This window comes from Jaculus jaculus, chromosome 1, assembly GCF_020740685.1.
Source record: "Jaculus jaculus isolate mJacJac1 chromosome 1, mJacJac1.mat.Y.cur, whole genome shotgun sequence".
Lineage (NCBI taxonomy): Eukaryota > Metazoa > Chordata > Mammalia > Rodentia > Dipodidae > Jaculus > Jaculus jaculus.
In genome coordinates, this window is record NC_059102.1 from 230291852 (window position 1) to 230310456 (window position 18605).

The 18605-nt window shown below is 44.2% G+C and overlaps 2 protein-coding genes across 3 annotated transcripts in view; one reads left to right on the forward strand and one right to left on the reverse strand.

The window, feature by feature from the left end:
- Vps35 (VPS35 retromer complex component) overlaps window positions 1-990 on the reverse strand; it is a 45530-nt gene extending 44540 nt beyond the window's left edge. The window contains exon 1 of the mRNA XM_004664830.3: window positions 874-990. Within this exon, the coding sequence (XP_004664887.1) occupies window positions 874-876 (3 nt within the window). The 5' untranslated portion in view covers window positions 877-990. The remainder of the gene's footprint in view (window positions 1-873) is intronic.
- A 112-nt stretch (window positions 991-1102) lies between these two features.
- Window positions 1103-12834, forward strand: Orc6 (origin recognition complex subunit 6). 2 transcript variants are annotated; one of them, XM_045154113.1, is made up of 7 exons: window positions 1103-1447; window positions 2830-2959; window positions 6212-6375; window positions 7616-7705; window positions 9744-9856; window positions 10282-10350; window positions 12330-12834. In XM_045154113.1, the coding sequence occupies exons 1-7, from the start codon at window positions 1383-1385 to the stop codon at window positions 12452-12454; spliced, it is 756 nt and encodes a 251-aa protein (XP_045010048.1). In that variant the 5' UTR covers window positions 1103-1382; the 3' UTR covers window positions 12455-12834. The 2 variants fall into 2 exon arrangements, with proteins under 2 accessions (XP_045010048.1, XP_004664843.2); XM_004664786.2 differs by having other exon boundaries at window positions 1105-1447; window positions 12327-12834.
- The last annotated feature ends 5771 nt before the right edge of the window (window positions 12835-18605 follow it).

The following is an 18605-nucleotide window of genomic DNA, read 5'->3' on the forward strand; positions in this document are numbered from 1 at the left end:
CGCCTACAAAGAATGAATAATGAGATAATTAAAACTGACATAAGCATACCAACATCCAAAACCATTATTCAGTAGACTACATCAAACGCTAATACGATGCAAGTGATAACTTGCCTTGAGGGAACTAGACGGGATTCACAATTTGAGGAAGTTCGTATTGGTAAGGTCTCTGCTAATCAGAGAGGCCCTAGGGAGAATGACTACTTCCAGAAAGTAAAAAGTGGGATTTTATCAGTGAGGGGGTGAGTGAGCCAGAGTCCCTAGTGAACAAATGTGAAACAGGCTGTCTCCCCTCTTAACTGTCACTCTCAGTGGAAGAAAGGAGTCTCTGAGGAAACAACACGTAAGCAGGTCTCCAGAATTCTCTGACAACACACTGCACACGCATGGGGTGCTGCGGCCAGGGAACCACTGGAAGGCATTTCTTGTAGGAATAAAGACGCGGGGCCGGAGGAGCACAGCAGAGCACAAAGGTGGAAATGCACCATCTGGGCGGGTCCCAGACCCAGCTCCGAGGCTCCGGCGCTCCGCAGCTCAGACCTGAGATTTCCATGGCCCTTGTGGAGGCAAGGTGGTCATTTCCGCGAAGAGGCCGCCGCGGGACCGCACACCCAGAACCTCCACGGCCGAGACACCGCCTCTCCTCCGAGCAACGGCTGAAGCCAGCAGCCACCGCCCACCCCGACCCAGATCAGCCAGCTTGCGGCCTTCCTCAGCCTGCCTCCCCGGACCCCGCGGGCCACGCAGGGCTAGTGTTAGCCTCGACGGGCCTGCGGGGACCGCACTCTGCCCGCAGGGCTCCAGCGCATAGGAATAAAAAGCCGGGACTGCGAGAAGGGTCGTCCGGGGGCCCTCCCCTCCAGCAGCACTCACCATGGCGACTCCCCAGAGCCTGCAGCAAGCAGCACCTACTCCGCGGCGCCTCCCGCGGTCAGGTGACGCGGCGGCCTTCCAAGCCCCGCCCTCTCTGGCCCCGCCCCCTAACCAGCAATCAGCTCAGGGATTGGTCCGTTTTAGGGAACCCAAGTCTCGCGAGTTCATTGGCCGCTGTCACTTAACGCTGGGTGCGGGCTATTTCTATGCGTACTGTGCGAGGGTGGGTGGGGCGGACTACTGCTCCGCTGCGGACAGCGGGAAGGAAGGTCGGTGTTTAACGGGTTCTTTAAGGAGGAAATCCTAGAAGGAGCAGAAGCCGCGTGGTACGCTCGCTACACCCGCTTTGGTGCGCTCACCCGGGCACATGCGCAGAAGGAAGACCAGGATTGGTTTGTGGGACGGTCTCAACTTCCGGGGAGAACCAATCCGGACGTGCCGAGGGGGCGGGGCCTGGCTCGGCGTGGAGTCCCTCCCACTGAGGCTTTTGGCGCCAGTTTGGTCCTGCCATGGGGTCCGGGCTGATCGGGTCCCTGGCCCCACGCCTGGGCCTAAGCGAACCGGGTGTGTTGAGGTAAGTGCGGCCGCCCACGTCCCACGAGAGGTTCTCCCTCCCCCAGCCTCGTGTCCCCGGCTCTCCTCGGGCGACGTCCGTGGGACCGGCGGTGCGGGAAGGATGGGTGGGGCGGCGGGCCGAGCGAGACTCGGGCTTCACGAAACCTTCCCGGCCGTGCGCTTGTATCCGAGTTGACTGGAGGGGACGGTCTAGCGTTGTAGTCGGAAGAGGAGCAAGTCAGGGAGAACTTCCGGTAACTGCTGGGGAATTCGAGAGCTTGTTTACCGCGGTGAGACAGACCCAGTGAGCGACCCTTGAGAGATCAGTGTAAATGGCGAGCAAGGGGTAACGTTTATGCGGGGTGACGTGCCGGGTGGACTGGGACAGGGCGTGATTTTCATAGCAATCAGGAGTGGCCCCAGCTGCTCTGATACCTAATTAATAGAAGGTGCCACGCATGGGAAGATGTATCAAGACTGGCCGAGATACTATCCGGTGCCAAAGATTAGAAGGATCTTTAGGTGACCTGGCATTGGGAATAAAGTCATTGCAGCCAAGCATATAGAGCAGAAGTAGGCCGAGTGAGCGCCTCAGCAGTGAGGCAGGTGAGGGAAAGGAAGGAAAAGAGCACTTCTTAAAAGATTTGGAGAAAAGAAAAAGATCTGAAGATAGAGTTCAGTGGTCATTTAGAACAATGGTTTTCAAAGTTGGTCCTGAACGTGCAGCAGCGGCAATCATCTTGGTACGTGTTAGAAGTAAAAATTCTTGGGCCCCACTCTAGGCCTGAGATGAACCCCAGAATCTTTTTAGTTTTTAGGGTTTTTTTTTTTTTTTCCCAGGGAGGGTCTCACTGTAGCGCAGGCTGACCTGGAATTCACTGTGAAGTCTCAGGGTGGCCTTGAACTCACGGTGATCCTCCTATCTCTGCCTCCCCGAGTGCTGGGATTAAAGATGTGCACCAACACTCCGGGCCCCAGAATCTGTTTACACAAGTCCCCAAAGTTGGTTGTCAAGTGCACTGAAAATTCGGAACCACTTAAAGGAGGGGAAGAAAGAAAATCTGATCTAACCTTCCTTCCTTCCTCCGGTGGTTCATGCTTGTTGTGGTAATAGTTGGAGGAAAGAGGGGTCGTTTGGGAGGAATTAAATTTATTTTGTTTGAAAGGATGTGAGCTTCACTTTCAGCACCAAATAAAACTGCACATTAGTTAAGCCCAGTATGAAGGCCACCTATATATGTCTGGCTTTACTGGGCACTGGAGAATTGAACCCGGCCGTTAGGCTTTATAAGCAAGCAAGCAAACACCTTTAGCCACTGAGGCCTCTCCAGCGTGTATTTATTCTTTATGTGTTGGACAAACTGAAGCCTTTTTGGTGAACGCGGTACCCTTGTTAAGCAGGAAAGCAGAAGAATACCTGCGCCTGTCCCAAGTGAAGTGCACTGGTCTGTCCGCACACACCACAGAAACTAGCAATGCGGTCATCTGTCTGGACCTTGCCGCTTCCTGTATGAAGTGCCCCTTGGACAGGGTAAGTGGTTCCCACTGAATGCCTGCGTAATCTGCTTCAACACTAAGGCATAACCATTACATTTTAAGCTTGTTTGGCTTAGACCCGGGTTAAACTCTTGTTTTAGAATTTTCCAGACTTAGCACCACGTTATGTTCTAGATGAACTTTAGCATTTTGTTGGTTTAATTTTTTTTTTGCCTTGAGGCAGCATGCCTCACACGAGCCCAGGCTGAAACGGAATTCACTCTGTAGCCCCAGGCTGGCCTTGAACCTACCTCACCCTCCTGAATGCTACGATTAAAGGCATGCGCCACAACACTTAGCTAAAAATACTTTTGACACTATGTTCTTTACTCTTTAGTTTCCTTGACTATGCTTCTAAAACCTATGTCTGTTCCCCCTGTACCCCCAGTGTCACATGATTGAGATTAACAACTTTGAAGTCAGGAAAGTCACATGTTGAGACCAAGTGTCAATACTTTTTAACTACCTCCATTAGCTACCAGTTTTCTCATTCATCTATGTGGTGGTTTGAATAGAATAGGTGCCCCCCCCAATATATTCAGTTGTTTGTAGTTTGCATCTGCTGGCTACCTGGCTGGAGGCAATGTCACTGGGTAGATCTTAAGGTGTGGTGGTGGGTTTCTGATTTCAATCTAAAGAGACACCAAGTGTGCCTAGCTGGAGTTCCTGAAGCGTGCTGTGGCTTTTGACCTTTAGGCTTGTGCTTCGTTCTCTCTGTTTGGGCCTGTGAAGGCAGGCCAGCTTCTTCTGCCATTATGGAACTTCCCCTGGATCTGTAAGCTTCAATAAATCCCTTCCTCCATAACTGTGCCTGATCTGGAAGTTTATCTCAGCAAACCTGAATCTGTCTGCTACACTCCATAAAATGGTAATTAAATGTCCATTTCACTGGATTATATTACATAATATGCTGTAGGTATCACACTTAACATAATGGATCATCATAAATCCACTATATCGTAATGGATATACTTATTAATGCTGTTAGATGACCATTGCAGTGAAACTCCAGCCTCTTTTGCCCTGACCTCAATTTATCGTATTCATTTAATGTACTGTAACACTTTACTGTCTTGTAGTTTTGTAAATGCAGCACTTTTGTTTTCCCACGAAATGCTATTCTGGCAAGTTCCTATTTGTTTTGTGTGACCCCATCTTTCTGTTAAATCCGTTATAGAGCTCCCCTTGACTCTCCCACACAGACTAGGCTTCCCACATCCTTCTTTTCTCTCATAATTTCCTTCTTCCTTTTCCTACACACATTTTCCTCTTATCCCACCACTTCCCTTGTTCTTTTTCCCAATAATTTGTACATTGACAACTATGTTGAAAATATAGGAAACTATATGTATGTCTCCCACTACTTTATTTTCTTTGAGGCAGGGTCTTTCTCTAGCCAAGGCTGACCTGGAACTCCCTCTGTAATCCCAGGCTGACCTTGAACTCACAGTGATCCTCCTACCTTTGCCTCCCAAATGATGGGATTAAAGGTGTATGCCACCATGCCCATCTGCACAAATAATTTTTATTTACTTATTAGAGAGAGGCGGAGCGAGGGAGAGAGAATGGGCATACCAGGGCCTCTAGCCACTGCAAACAAATTCCAAATGCATGTGCCACCATGTGCATGTGGCTTACATGGGATCTGGAGAATTGAACCTGGATCCATACGCTCCACTGGGAGGAGTCTTAACTACTAAGCCAACTCTCCAGCCCACACAGATAATTTTTTTTAAATTTTTGATTTATTTATTTGAGAGCGACAGACACAGAAAGAAAGACAGATAGAGGGAGAGAGAGGGAATGGGCGCACCAGGGCTTCCAGCCTCTGCAAACGAACTCCAGACGCATGCGCCCCCTTGTGCATCTGGCTAACATGGGACCTGGGGAACCGAGCCTCGAACCGGGGTCCTTAGGCTTCACAGGCAAGCGCTTAACTGCTAAGCCATCTCTCCAGCCCGATAATTTTTTTTTTAAGAAAGGCCTGTAAATCTCTTTCTGGGAGACTATTGGTTTATTTTCATTTATTTAAGAGCAATAGACAGAGAGAGAAAGAGAATGGGCATGCCAGGGCCTTCAGCCACTGCAAACAAACTCCAGACGCATGCGCCCCCTTGTGCAGCTGGCTAATGTGGGTCCTGGGGAATCAAGTCTTGAACGGGGTCCTTAGGCTTCACAGGCAAGTGCTTAACCGCTAAGCCATCTCTCCAGCCACACAGATAATTTTTAAATGACTGCACAATAACACTGTGTCCAAAGGGTGGAAAAAAGCCTGGTGTGAATTCCAGGTTAGCCTGAGCTACAGCAAGACCATACCTCAAAAAACAGGGTTGGAGAGATGGCTTAGCAGTTAAAGCACTTGCCTGCAGCATGCTTGCTCAAATCTCCAGGTCCATGTAGCCAGATGCATAGTGACACAGGTGTGCAATGTCGCACATGCACACAAGGGGGCACACGCATCTGGAGTTTGTTCACAGTGGCTGAAAGGCCCCAGTGTGTCCATTCTCTCTATCTCTCTCAAGTAAAAAACAAAATTATCTGTGTATGCATAATTGTGTTATTCTATGGTATAAGCTCTTTATTTGCAAATACAGAGAGAGAAAGAATTGGCTCTCCACGGTTTCCAGCTGCTGCAAATGAACTCTAGACTCATGTTCCACTTTGTGCATCAGCTTTGTGTGGGTATGGGGGAATTGAACCTGGGTTGTTAGACTTTGCAGGTAAGTGCCGCCTTAGCCACCGACCCATCTCTCCAGGCTGACATTTTTGAGTAAATTAGTACAGAATTAATTTTGGAAAGTTAGTGCCACTGTGCTGGGGAGATGGCTAAATTGATAAATTGCTTACCATGCAAGGATGAGGACCTGAGTCCATAGCCCCAATACCTATGTAAAATCTGGGCATCATGGCATGCACTTATAATCCTAGTGCTAAGTAGATAGAGACAGAGGATCTGCTGGCCACCTTAGTTTGGCCAAATCACTCAGATCCATGTTCATCTCAAAAACAAGGTGGAGCCAGGTGTGGTGGCTTTAATCCCAGCGCTTGGGAGGCAGAGGTAGGAAGATCACAGTTTGAGGCTACACTGAGACTACATAGTGAATTCCAGGTCAGCCTGAACTAGAGTGAGACCCTACCTCGAAAAAACAAAACAAAAGCAAGGTGGAGGACAATTGAGGAAGGATACCACGTATTATACTTAGTAAGTATTATTTAAGAGTACTAATATAAAACTTTTCTTTCAAAGGCTTATTTAATTAAACTTTCTGGTTTGAACAAGAAGATGTATCAGAGCTGCCTTAAATCTTTTGAGTGTTTATTGGGCCTGAATTCAAATATTGGAATAAGAGACCTAGCTGTCCAGTTCGGCTGTACAGAAGCAGTGAAACTGGCTTCAAAGATATTGCAAAGGTATGAGTATAAAGAACCTTAATTGAAAGTTTATGCTAATAGGTTAAACAGAATTAACCAGTGATCAAGCCAGGTGTTCTTGTGTTTTGTGTTTTCAATACTCTGGTCTAAATAATTTTTAGTCTCAAAAACATATACCTGAGGGCTAAAGAGATGGCTCAGCAGTTAAAAGTGCTTGTCTGCAAAGCCTAATGACCCAAGTTCTAGTCTGCAGTGCTCACGTAAAACCAGATGCACAAAATGATGCATGCATCTGGAGTCAGTTTGTGTTGACTGGAGGCCCCTCATTCTTTCTGTCTGTCTCTCTTCTATTTCTGCTTGAAAGTAAATAAAAATTAACAAAAAGATGGGCTGAAGAGATGGCTTAGCAGTTAAAGCACTTGTCTGCAAAGCTAAAGGACCCATGTTTGACTCCCCAGGACTCACATAAGCCAGATGCACAAGGGGTGTACACATCTGGAGTTTGTTTGCAGTGGCTGGAGGCCCTGGCACACCCATCCTCTCTCTCTTCCTACCTATTTCTGTATCTATCTCTCTCTCAAATAAATAAAAATAAAATATAAAAATTAATAAAATTACCTGAGTTGCTAAAAGAGACAGTGCTTATCATGTATTTTTTTAACTTTTTTTTTTTGGTTTTTTGATTTTTTGAGGTAGGGTCTCACTCTAGCCCAGGCTGACCTGGAATTCAGTATGGAGTCTCAGGGTGGCCTTGAACTCACGGCAATCCTCCTACCTCTGCCTCCCAAGTGCTGGGATTAAAGGCATGCGCCACCACGCCCAGCTGTATTTTTTAACTTTTTAAAAAATTATTTATTTGAAAGTACAGAGAGAGGGGAGGGAGGAGAGAGAATAATCATGCCATCTCTCTAGCCCAAAGATCGAGAGTTTAGATAGCCTGAGCTACACTGCATTTTATTTTATTTTTTTGTTTATTTTTATTTACTTATTTGAGAGTGACAGAGAGAGAAAGAGGCAGAGAGAGAGAGAATGGGCACACCAAGGCCTCCAGCGCTGCAAACAAACTCCAGATGTGTATGTCCCCTTATGTACCTGGCTAATGTGGGTCCTGGGGAATCGAGCCTCGAACCAGGATCGTTAGGCTTCACAGGCAAGTGCTTAACTACTAAGCCATCTCTCCAGCCCTACACCACATTTTTTAAAAATTGTTTTCTTTGTATTTTCAGTCCCTTTGAAATATTTTCTGACAAATCATTTTATAAACATTGTTGTCTCCTAGCTATGAATCCAGTCTTCCACACGCACAGCAAGCTGATCTTGACTTATCTAGGCCACTTTTCACCACCTCCGCACTACTTTCAGCATGCAAGTAAGTGTTCCTGTTCGTGTTCTCTTGTATTTTAAGTTTCCAAAGATAGGTTCTTGCTCTGTAATCCAGGCTGGTGTGTAGTCTAGGCCAGCTTTCAACTTCTAGAAATCCTCTTGCCTTAGCCTTGTGAGTGCAGACATTACAAGCATGCATGTACTACCACATCTAATTAGTAATTGTTTCTTTTAAAATTCAGAGATGTTCCCAAGTATAAGTGAGTTTTTCATTCCCAGAGAACATTTCTAATTTAATTGATTTTCAATTCAGAGCATATTTCCCTCTATAAATAACACTAGGAATTGTGGCCAAGTGATCAGATTCTCAAATAAGCCATATAGAGCCGACCACTTGGAACTAGTGTTGCCAGAAGTTCACTTGCCAAGTAGCAGTCATTTATGTAAGCTGAGTGTTCTAATTTCAGAATCTGCTTTTTTTATTCTTTTTCTCTGACAGATAAAATCTGTCAGAAGTGGTCATGTGTGGTTTTCCATATTTTTTTAAATGTACTGCCTGCAGCTGTTCCTCAAATGATTTATAAAACATTTCTATGACAGATTTTCATATCTGATCTCATATCTTACTTTATGTATACTGAATTGTTATCCTAAAATACTGCTACCTTTGATTTCATATTTCACCTTGCTGGGAACTTTCTAGGAGAAAAAAAAATGTACTTAGGCTGGATATAGTGGCACATGCCTTTAATCCTAGCACTTGGAAGGCTGAGGTAGTAGGATCACTGTGAGTTCGAGGCCAGCCTGAGACTATAGTGAATTCCAGGTCAGCCTGGACTAGAGCAAGAACGTACCTCAAAAAAATAAAAAAAGACAAACTGTACTCAGCCATTTAAAGAATAAACTTTTTATTATCTACTTAGCCACTAATTTTAGTGTATCAGGCTCTGTTATCAATGTACCTAGAATGACTGTCATTCATTTAAAAAAAGGGTGGGGGCCGCAGTGGCGCACGCCTTTAATCCCAGCACTCGGGAGGCAGAGGTAGGAGAATCACCGTGAGTTCAAGGCCACTCTGAGACTACATAGTTGATTCCAGGACAGCCTGAGCTAGAGTAAAACCCTACCTCAAAAAAACAACAACAAAAAAGGCCAAGCTAGAGAGATGGCTCGGTGGTTAAGGTGCTTGCCTGCAAAGCCAAAGGACTCAGGTTCAACTACCCAGTGCCCAGATGGTGCATGCATCTGGAGTTCGTTTGCAGAGGCTGAAGGCTCTGGCACTTTTAAAGTCCCTCTAAATCAACAGAAGTATTTGTGTGTATAGAGATGGGGTGTGGCTGATATTGCATAAAACAATGAAAATTATCAAATAAACTCACTTTTGAAACCATATGACGCAGAAAACTTTGAACAGGTCTGTTATCCTGAAGAAGGGACTGAGGAGATAGCTAAGTGGTTAGAGGCACTTTCCTGAATAAGAAATTTGTTTTCTGTTTTTATTATTGGTTACTATAGAGTGATGGGAAGCAGGACCTGGGGTTTGAGAGCAGAGCAAAGAAGCCGCCTTTGTACGCTTCTGTATAAACATAAGCATTCTGCATTAAAGTGAACAGAAAGCTAAAAGATACCGTGGTTCTCACTCTGCAGATTGGTAACATGTGAGAGGCATGATGCTACCGCATGTCTTCTGTGTGCCCTGTGTGTTATGCAGTAGATAGGCTTTAGCACTGTCAAGCTAATAAGCAACTCAAGAGCTTAAAAAGGTAAATTTGCTCTGGGGGTGGTGGTACATGCCTTTAATCCCAGCACTTGGGAGGCAGAGGTAGGAGGATCACTGTGAGTTCAAAGTCACCCTGAGACTACATAGTGAATTCCAGATCAGCCTGAGCTAGAGTGAGACCCTACCTCAAAGAGCCAATGAAGGGGTAAATTTGCATGGCTGTAGCTAAGGCACACTTGAAGTAAAGGAAAAACTAAACCTTGGGCAGAAAGTGAATATGATTGTAGTCTAGTTGGCCAGAGAGGAAAACTGCTGCCCTTGAAAAAAAAAAAAAATTAAAGCAACTTATGGTATTCTTTTGTAGAATTCTAAAGCTAAAAGTGGATAAAAACAAAATGATGACCACCTCCGGTGTAAAAAAAGCTATATTTGATCGGCTGTGTAAACAGTTAGAGAAGATTGGACAGCAGATTAACAGTGAGTATTCTGTTGTTCAAGAATGTCTCGTTTGCAAATGTAGCTTTGCTGGTATAGTGAATATGTTGCTTTATGCATTCTGTGTTTAATGTGGGGCAGATACATTTTTTAGTGAGAAAATTGGTATTTTTTGCTTTTCAAGTAACTTAATAAAAACCAAATCCAAAACCTATGATTCCACAAATACATACCTGGAAAATAGATTCTCTATTAAAGTGGTCCACTGTTAAATGGCAGCCTCCATGTACATAAGCTAGGATAAAGTGATTATCAAGTCTGACAAGAGAAGGGCAAGGTTAACAGCCTTCTCCTTGTCAGTCTTTGGTTCTTCAGAATTAATTTTTGGGATTCAGCTAAGGATCGGTATGCCAGGATACTAAAATTGACAATACAAACACAGCTGTCATTTTTTTCTTTCCTGAAAGGAGAGCCTGGAGATTTAGATAGTCCACCACTGAAGAAAAAGAAGTTACTGGTCGAAGCACCTGCTGAAGGTACCATCTCACTAACACTCTCCTGCAGTTGAAATGGCGTGCCATGATCGGTGCAGTGAGGGACCCAGCGCAGCACCAGCAGCTCACATCTAAGGAGCCAGCACTAGACAAAATCCTAACCACTTTTGATAGGACCAGTTTTTCAAGCCAGACATGATAACACATACCTATAATCCTAGCATTTAGGAGGACCACTGCAAGTTCAAGGTCAGCTTGTTCTATATAGTGAGTTCCAAGCCATTTTGAGCTATATTTATGAGACCCTATCTCAAAAAAAAAAGGTGGGGGGGTGCTGGAGAGATGGCTCAGCAGTTAAAGGTGTTTACTTGCAAAGCCTGACAGCCTGGGTTCAATTCCCCAGTACTCACATAAAGCCAGATGCACAGTGATGCATGCATCTAGAGTTAATTTGCAGCAACAGGAGGTCCTGGCATGCCCATTCTCTCTCTCTCTCTCTCTCTCTTTTTTTTTTTTTAATACTTTTTTTTTTTAATTTTTTTTTTGTTCATTTTTATTTATTTATATGAGAGTGACAGAGAGAGAAAGAGACAGATAGAGAGAGATTGAGAATGGGTGCGCCAGGGCATCTAGCCACTGCAAACAAACTCCAGACGCGTGCGCCCCCTTGTGCATCTGGCTAATGTGGGACCTGGGGAATCGAGCCTCGAACCAGGGTCCTCAGGCTTCACAGGCAAGCGCTTAACCGCTAAGCCATCTCTCCAGCCCCTCTCTCTCTCTCTCTTAAGTAAATAAATATTTTTTGCAAAATGAGAGCTGGGTATGGTGGCTCATGTCTGTAATCCCAGCATTTGGGAAGCTAAAAATCACTGTGAGTGCAAGGCCAGCCTGGCCTAAAGTAAGACCCTGCATCCAAACAAGGTCAGTCTTTGAAACAATAACTAGTGGAAGTGAAAGAAGTGTCATTAAGAGTATGGCAGTAGAGGGATGGAGGAATGACTTAGCAGTTAAGGCATTTGCCTGCAAAGCCAAAGGAGCCAGATTCAATTCCCCAGGACCCACAATAGCCAGATGCACACACGCCTGGAGTTCATTTGCAGTGGCTGGAGGCCCTGGCATACCCATTCTCTCTCCCTCTCCCTCTCCCTCCCTCCCTCCCTCTCTCTGTCAAATAAATTAAAAAAATATATTTATTAAAAAAAAAAAAAAAAAGAGTACGGCACTAGAGAGATGGCTCTGTGGTTAAAGATGTTTGCTTGCAGACGGCCTGAGTTCAATCTCTCAATGCCCACATAAATCCAGATGCCCAAAGTGATGCATGAGTCTGGAGTTCGTTTGCATGGGCAAGAGGCCCTGACACCCATTCATATACTCTCTGTCCCTCTCTTTCCTCGCAAATACATAAATACATGGTTTTTAAAAATGTCTAAAGCTAAACTACCTGACTTCACATGCTGCATTGCCACTAATCAGCTGGCTGTTTGCAATTAGCTAAAACTTTTTTAAGCTAAAGATATGTTTCCAAGTTAAGTTCAAATTTGCCAACCTAAAGCTCCAGGGCTGGGAAGATGGCTTAATGGGGTTTAGAATTTTCCATGCAAGCAGGAGGCCTCAGTTTGGATCCCCAGCACCCATGTAAAATTGTTAGGCATGGTGGTACACATCTGTTACTCCAGCATGAGGGAGGCAGAGGTAGAGAATTGCTGGGATTCACTGGCTACTCATACAGTTAAATTAGTGAGCACTAGACTTAATAAGAGGACCTTTTTAAAAAAAATTTTAAATTTATTTATTTTGGGGGGAGAGAGAGAGAATGGATGTACTAGGGTCTCCAGTTGCTGCAAACGAACTCCAGACACATGTGCTTTATTTATAAAAGAAAAGTGAAGCTGCTATTTTTACAGTTCACTATATACCGTCTTGTTTATTACCTTAACTAATTGAAGATACATTAAACAGACTTCCTTATTTCATGTGTAAACAGTGATTTTTGAACTAACTTGATAACTTTCTCTTAGAAGTTTTGAATGGAGTTGAGATCCAACATAAACCACAGAGTGATGAAGACCTGACACAGGACTATGAAGAATGGAAAAGGAAAATTTTGGAAAATGCTGCCATTGCTCAAAAGACTGCAGTAAAATAACTTTCATTTTATTACCAGCATATGCTGTGAGCTGATAGCATACTTCTGGAAGTCTCAGGACTTTTGGATTTTGTTTAGACATCTATGGCAAGGATACTGAGCATTGTCTCAATAGCAAAGAAGCCAGCACTTGGGCGGAATTCTGAGGCGTGGGCTAGCACTTCCACAGAGCCTCCCATAGCCTCAGCTCACAGCTCTGTGCTCTTACCAGATGGAATTGGAACCTTTTTGTTGTTCTGCTTTAAGCTAAAGACAGTCCACTGCCATATCTAGATATAAATTACAATCCGAAAGGAATCTTACAGATTTTGCTTAAGTTTTTTGGTTTTGGTTTGATTATATTATACATCCTAAGTTAATAAATATTATTTTTACATGCATTCAAGTTGCAGTTGTCATTAGGTTTTTTGTTTTTAATTTTTTAAAGCCGCGCGTAGTGGTTCATGCCTTTAATCCCAGCACTCAGAAGGCAGAGGTAGGAGGATCACTGTGAGTTCAAGGCCACCTGAGACTACATAGTAAATTCCAGGTCAGCCTGGACTAGAGTGAGACCTTTCCTCAAACAAACAAACAAACAAATAATAAAATTATTTTTAAAAAATTTTATTAGAATGGGCATACCAGGGCCTCTAGCCACTATAAACAAACTTCAGACGTATGTGCCACCCAGTGCATCTGGCTTACATAGGTACTAGGGAATCGGACCTGAGTCCTTAGGCTTCACGGGCTAGTGCCTTAACCACTAAGCCACCTCTCCAGCCCCCACTTAAAAGTTTTGAGGAATCCTTGTGAGGCCAAAATCTGTCTCAAGCAGGGGAAAAAGCAAGTTCCAATACACTCTCACTACTGCCCAGAGCAAATTTGTTAACTTTTTCTCTACCTACAGAGTAGTAATAAAATGGTACTTCACAAAATGCCTTGTTGGAGTATCAGACTCAATGCATGAAAGCATTTAGTAAAATATCTGCTATGTAGAATACTGAATAAGTTCTGGAATGCTGGTATGCAGAGGCCTGACAACATATTAAGCACCATAATATAAACAGTGTATCATAGTTTTATTTTCTTTGATACCCACGCACTGAGAAATGTAAACTTAGCTGGGCATGGTGGTGCACACCTTTAATTCCAGCACTTGGGAGGCAGAAGTAGCCTTGAGTTTGAGGTCAGCCTTGGCTAGAGTAAGACCTTGCCTTTAAAAAAAAGAGTAACCTTGGTAAATAGCACTTATTTTAACATGGAAGAAGGTCTTTACAGATACTAAGCTACTTAGGGCATTCTGTTAAAATTAAGAGTCTGGCACTGGAGAGATGGCTTAGCAGTTAAGGCATTTGCTTGTGAAGCCTAAGGACCTAGGTTCAATTCCCCAGTACCCATGTGAGCCAGATGCACAAGGTAGAATATGCATCTGGAGTTTGTTTGCAGTGGCTAGAGGCCCTGGCATGCTCATATTCTCTAACCCCCCCCCCCCCGCCGCCCCTTTTACATTGTCAAATAAAGTTAATTAAAAAGAATACCAGTCAACCAAATGACTGCCAAAAGCTCATGTGGCTTCATCCCTAATGCAGGGCTTTTGAGAATTGATTGGCTGATGGGGACTGACCTCATCAATGTACCTAACCCATTGGTGAGTCCATAATTTTGCAAAATTTTATTTCTTTGAAAGAATGGATGTGCCAGAGCATCCTGCCACTGCAGATGAACTCCAGACACATGTACCACTTAGTGGATCTGACTTTATGTGGGCACTAGGGAATCAAACCCGTGTCATCATACTTAACCACTGAATTATCTCTCCAGCCTCTACATTCAAATTTTTAAAAAAGTTGGTGGGGGTAGTGGTTTTCCAGGAAGGCTCCGACTCAAGCCCAAGCTTACCTGGAACTCATTCTGTAGCTACAGATTGGCCTCAAATTTAGCAATCCTCCAACCTCAGCCTCCCAGGGTGCTGTGGATTAAGGGCATGTGCCACCACACTCAGCCTAAAAAATAATCTTATAGCTGTGTGTGGTAGCACATGCCTTTAGTCTCAACACTTAGGAGGATCCATATAAGTTTGAGGCTAATCTAGGGCTACAAAGAGTTCCACCTAAGGGCTGGAGAGATAGCTTAGCAGTTAAGCACTTGCCTGTGAAGCCTAAGGGCCCCGGTTCAAGGCTCGATTCCCCAGGACCCACATTAGCCAGATGCACAAGGGGGCACATGTGTCTGGAGTTCGTTTGCAGTGGCTGGAGGCCCTGACATGCCATTTTCTCTCTCTCTCTCTCTCTCTGCCTCTTTGTCACTTTCAAATAAATAAAAATAAAAAAAAAAAGACTTCCAGGGCTGGAGAGATGGCTTAGCGGTTAAGCGCTTGCCTGTGAAGCCTAAGGACCCCGGTTCGAGGCTCGGTTCCCCAGTTCCCACGTTAGCCAGATGCACAAGGGGGCGCATGCGTCTGGAGTTCGTTTGCAGAGGCTGAAAGCCCTGGCGCGCCCATTCTCTCTCTCCCTCTATCTGTCTTTCTCTCTGTGTCTGTCGCTCTCAAATAAATAAATAAAATTTAAAAAAAAAAAAAAAGAGTTCCACCTAAGTCTCGACTAGGGTAAAAACCCCACCTTGAAAAAACAAAAATTTTGTGTGTAGGTATAGGTGCTCCAGAGCCTCTTGATGCTACAAATGGATTCTAGATGCATGTGCTACTTTTTGTATCTGGCCCACACTCATTCTCTCTTAAATAAGTAAAAATACTTTGTTTAAAACATTTTAAGGGCTACAGAGATGGCTTAGCAGTTAAAGCATTAGCCTATGAAGGAGGCCTAAGGACCCAAGTTAAATTCTCCAGGACCCACGTAAGCCAGGTACACAAGGTTGCACATGCATCTACAGTCCATAGCAGTGGCTAGAGGCCCGTGTGTGCCCATATTTTCTCTCTTGCTCTCTCTCTAATAAATAAAATATTCTTTAAAAACTTTAAGGCTAGAGAGATGGCTTAGTGATTAAAGTGCTTGCCTATGAAGACTGAGGACCCAAGTTCAATTTCCTAGTACTCATGTAATCCAGGTGCACAAGGTGGCACATGCATCTGAAGTTCATTTGCAGGGGTTAGAGGGCCTGGTGAACCCATTCTCTCAAACATATTAAAAAAAAAAGAAAAACTGTATTTAAAGTAAAGGAAAAAAAATGTGGGCTGGGAAGATAGATGACTCAGTGGTTAAAGAAAGCTTTAAAACAGTGGTTGCCTTTTATTTGCTACATGTAATGCCTACAACATAGACATGGAATGACTACAACTAATTTTTTTCTCGTGTGTGTGTGTGTGTGTGTGTGTGTGTGTGTGTGTTCATGCATGTGTGTATGTGCACTCATGGAGCCAGAGGACAGCCTCCAGTGGTCCTTTCTCAGGTGCTGTCCACTTTGTTCAAGCAGCTTGGAACTTGCCAAGTAGGCTGGACAGCGAGCCCCAGGAATCCCAGTCTCCATCTCCCCAGCCCTGGGATTACAAGAATGTCATATGCCCAGCTTTTCCTGTTTCTTTTTGTTTCTTTTTCAATGAGGGTTCTGGAGCTCCAACTCCGATCCTCATGCTTTCAAGGCAAGCACTTTGCCATCTGAGCTATCTCCCTATTCCCTTTTAAAAGAGCCTTTGGAAATTTAAAAAAAAAAAAAAAAAAAAAGGTAATCAGGGCTGGAGAGATGTCTTAGAGGTGAAGGCACTTGCCTGAGAAGCCTAAGGACTCATGCTCGACTCTCCAGGTTCTACCTAAGCCAGATGCACAGTGACACAAGTGCACAAGTTTGTACAAGCACATAAGGGGCGCACATGTCTGGAGTTCAATTGCAGTGGCTGGAGGCCCTGGTGCACCAATTCTATCTCACTCTCACATAAAAAAAGGCAGTCTGTTGGGCTTGCTTCAAATAAACAGATAGATAGATGGATGGATGGATGGATAGATAGATAGATAGATGATAGATAGATAGATAGATAGATAGATAGATAGATAGATAGATGATAGTCAAATGATCCTAACACTAGGCATTGGAGGTGATTTGAATTAAGTGTCCCTCATAAATGCATGTGTTCTGGATGCTTGATTCCTAGCTGGTGGCAGTTTGGGTGATAGAGACTTGCTGGAGGACGTGTGTTCCTGGGGGTGGGCTTTGGGGTTTTATAGCCAGCTTCCCCTTGCTAGAGATTGGCTTATTTCTGTTGTTGCCACCACCTGTTTCAAGTGGATGATGTCCAGCTCATGCCATGCCTTCCCCTGCCATCATGAAGCATTCCCTTGAGACTAAACCAAAATAAACCCTTCCCTTCAATAAACTGCTTCTGCTTGGGTGTTTGTCCAGTGATGAAAAGGTAACTGCAGAACATCGTAACTGGGGAAAATGAACATGCAATATGGAGCCACACATGCTCGATTTAAACTCTGGCTCGGTGACCTCTCCCCCTTAGGAAAGCTTAAGATGTAAATAAGTCTCCATTTCCTCATTTATAAAAGAGAAATATCTGCCAGTGGGTGTGGTGGTTTGATTCAGGTGTCCCCCATAAACTTAGGTGTTCTGAATGCAAGGATCCCAGCTGATGGAGATTTGGGAATTAACACCTCCTGGAGGCAGTGTATTGTTGGGGGTGGGCTTATGGGTATTATAGCCAGTTTCCCCTTGCCAGTGTTTGGCAAACTCTCCTGTTGCTATGGTCCACCTGATGTTGGCCAGGGGGTGATGGCCACCCTCTGCTCATGCCATCGTTTTCCCTGTCATTATGGAGCTTCCCCCTCAAACCTATAAGCCAGAATAAACCTTTTTCCCACAAGCTGCTCTTGGTTGGGTGATTTCTACCAGCAATACGGACCTGACTGCAACTACAGAGGTTAAAGTTAATATTTGTACAGTGCATGGTATTTGGGCATTCACTTAATAGTGACTAACTTTTGTTACTGTTTAGTAAAAAACTGGATCCAAAATGAATAAATCAATCTTTCCCATCTTAAAAAGATATAGTGTTTATTTGTTTGAGATAGCATCTCATGTAGCCCAGGCTGTCCTCAAACTATGTAGCCAAAGAAGACCTTGAACTTCTGATCCTCCTGACTTCTGAATACTAGGATTACATATGTGTGTGCCACTGTGCCTGGTTTTCCAAAGGTATAGTTTTATTTAGTGCCAAGAATTAAATTTCTAGCTTTGAGCCTAATGTATTTGCCATGTAAAATTAAACAATTCACTTTTTTAAAAATTGTGATTATAAGCCGGGCGTGGTGGGGCACGCCTTGAATCCCAGCACTCGGGAGGCAAAGGTAGGAGGATTGCCATGAGTTCAAGGCCACCCTGAGATGACAGAGTTAATTCCAGGTCAGCCTGGACCAGAGTGAGACCCTACCTCGAAAAACCAAATAAAAATAAAAATAATTGTGATTATATATATGTATATATTTACATACATACATACATACATACATACATACAAATCAAATTTAAGGGCTGGAGAGATGGCTTAGCGATTAAGCGCTTGCCCATGAAGCCTAAGGACCCTGGTTCAAGGCTCAATTCCCCAGGATCCAAGTTAGCCAGATGCATAAAGGGGCACATGCGTCTGGAGTTCGTTTGCAGAGGCCCATTCTCTCTCTCTGTCTCTGTCTCTGCCTCCTTTCTGTCTGTCACTCTCAAATAAATAAATAAAAATAAACAAACAAAAAAATTTTAAAAAATCAAATTTAAAGCCAGGTATGGTGGCTCATACCTATAATCTCCACACTCAGGAGGCTGAGGTAAGAGAATTGCCAGCCTAGACTACAAAGTGAGCTCCAGGTCAGCCTGGGATATAGTGAGACACTACCTCGAAAACAACAACCAGCTGGGCGTGGTGGCGCACGCCTTTAATACCAGCACTCTGGAGGCAGAGGTAGGAGGATTGCCATGAGTTCAAAATCACCCTGAGACTACATAGTGAATTTCAGGTCAGCCTGAACTAGAGTGAGATCCTACATGGAAAAAACAAACAAACAAAAAAAAGATGTGTCATCTTATGATTTGGGTATGAAGTGCCCTCCCTCAAGCTCATTGTTTGGGGGCTTGGTCTCCAGTGGTATTTTTGAGGGTTCTGGAAACTGGCATGAGACATGTGACTTGCTGGCAAAATGTTAAAACATCTGTTTACCTGAGATAGAGC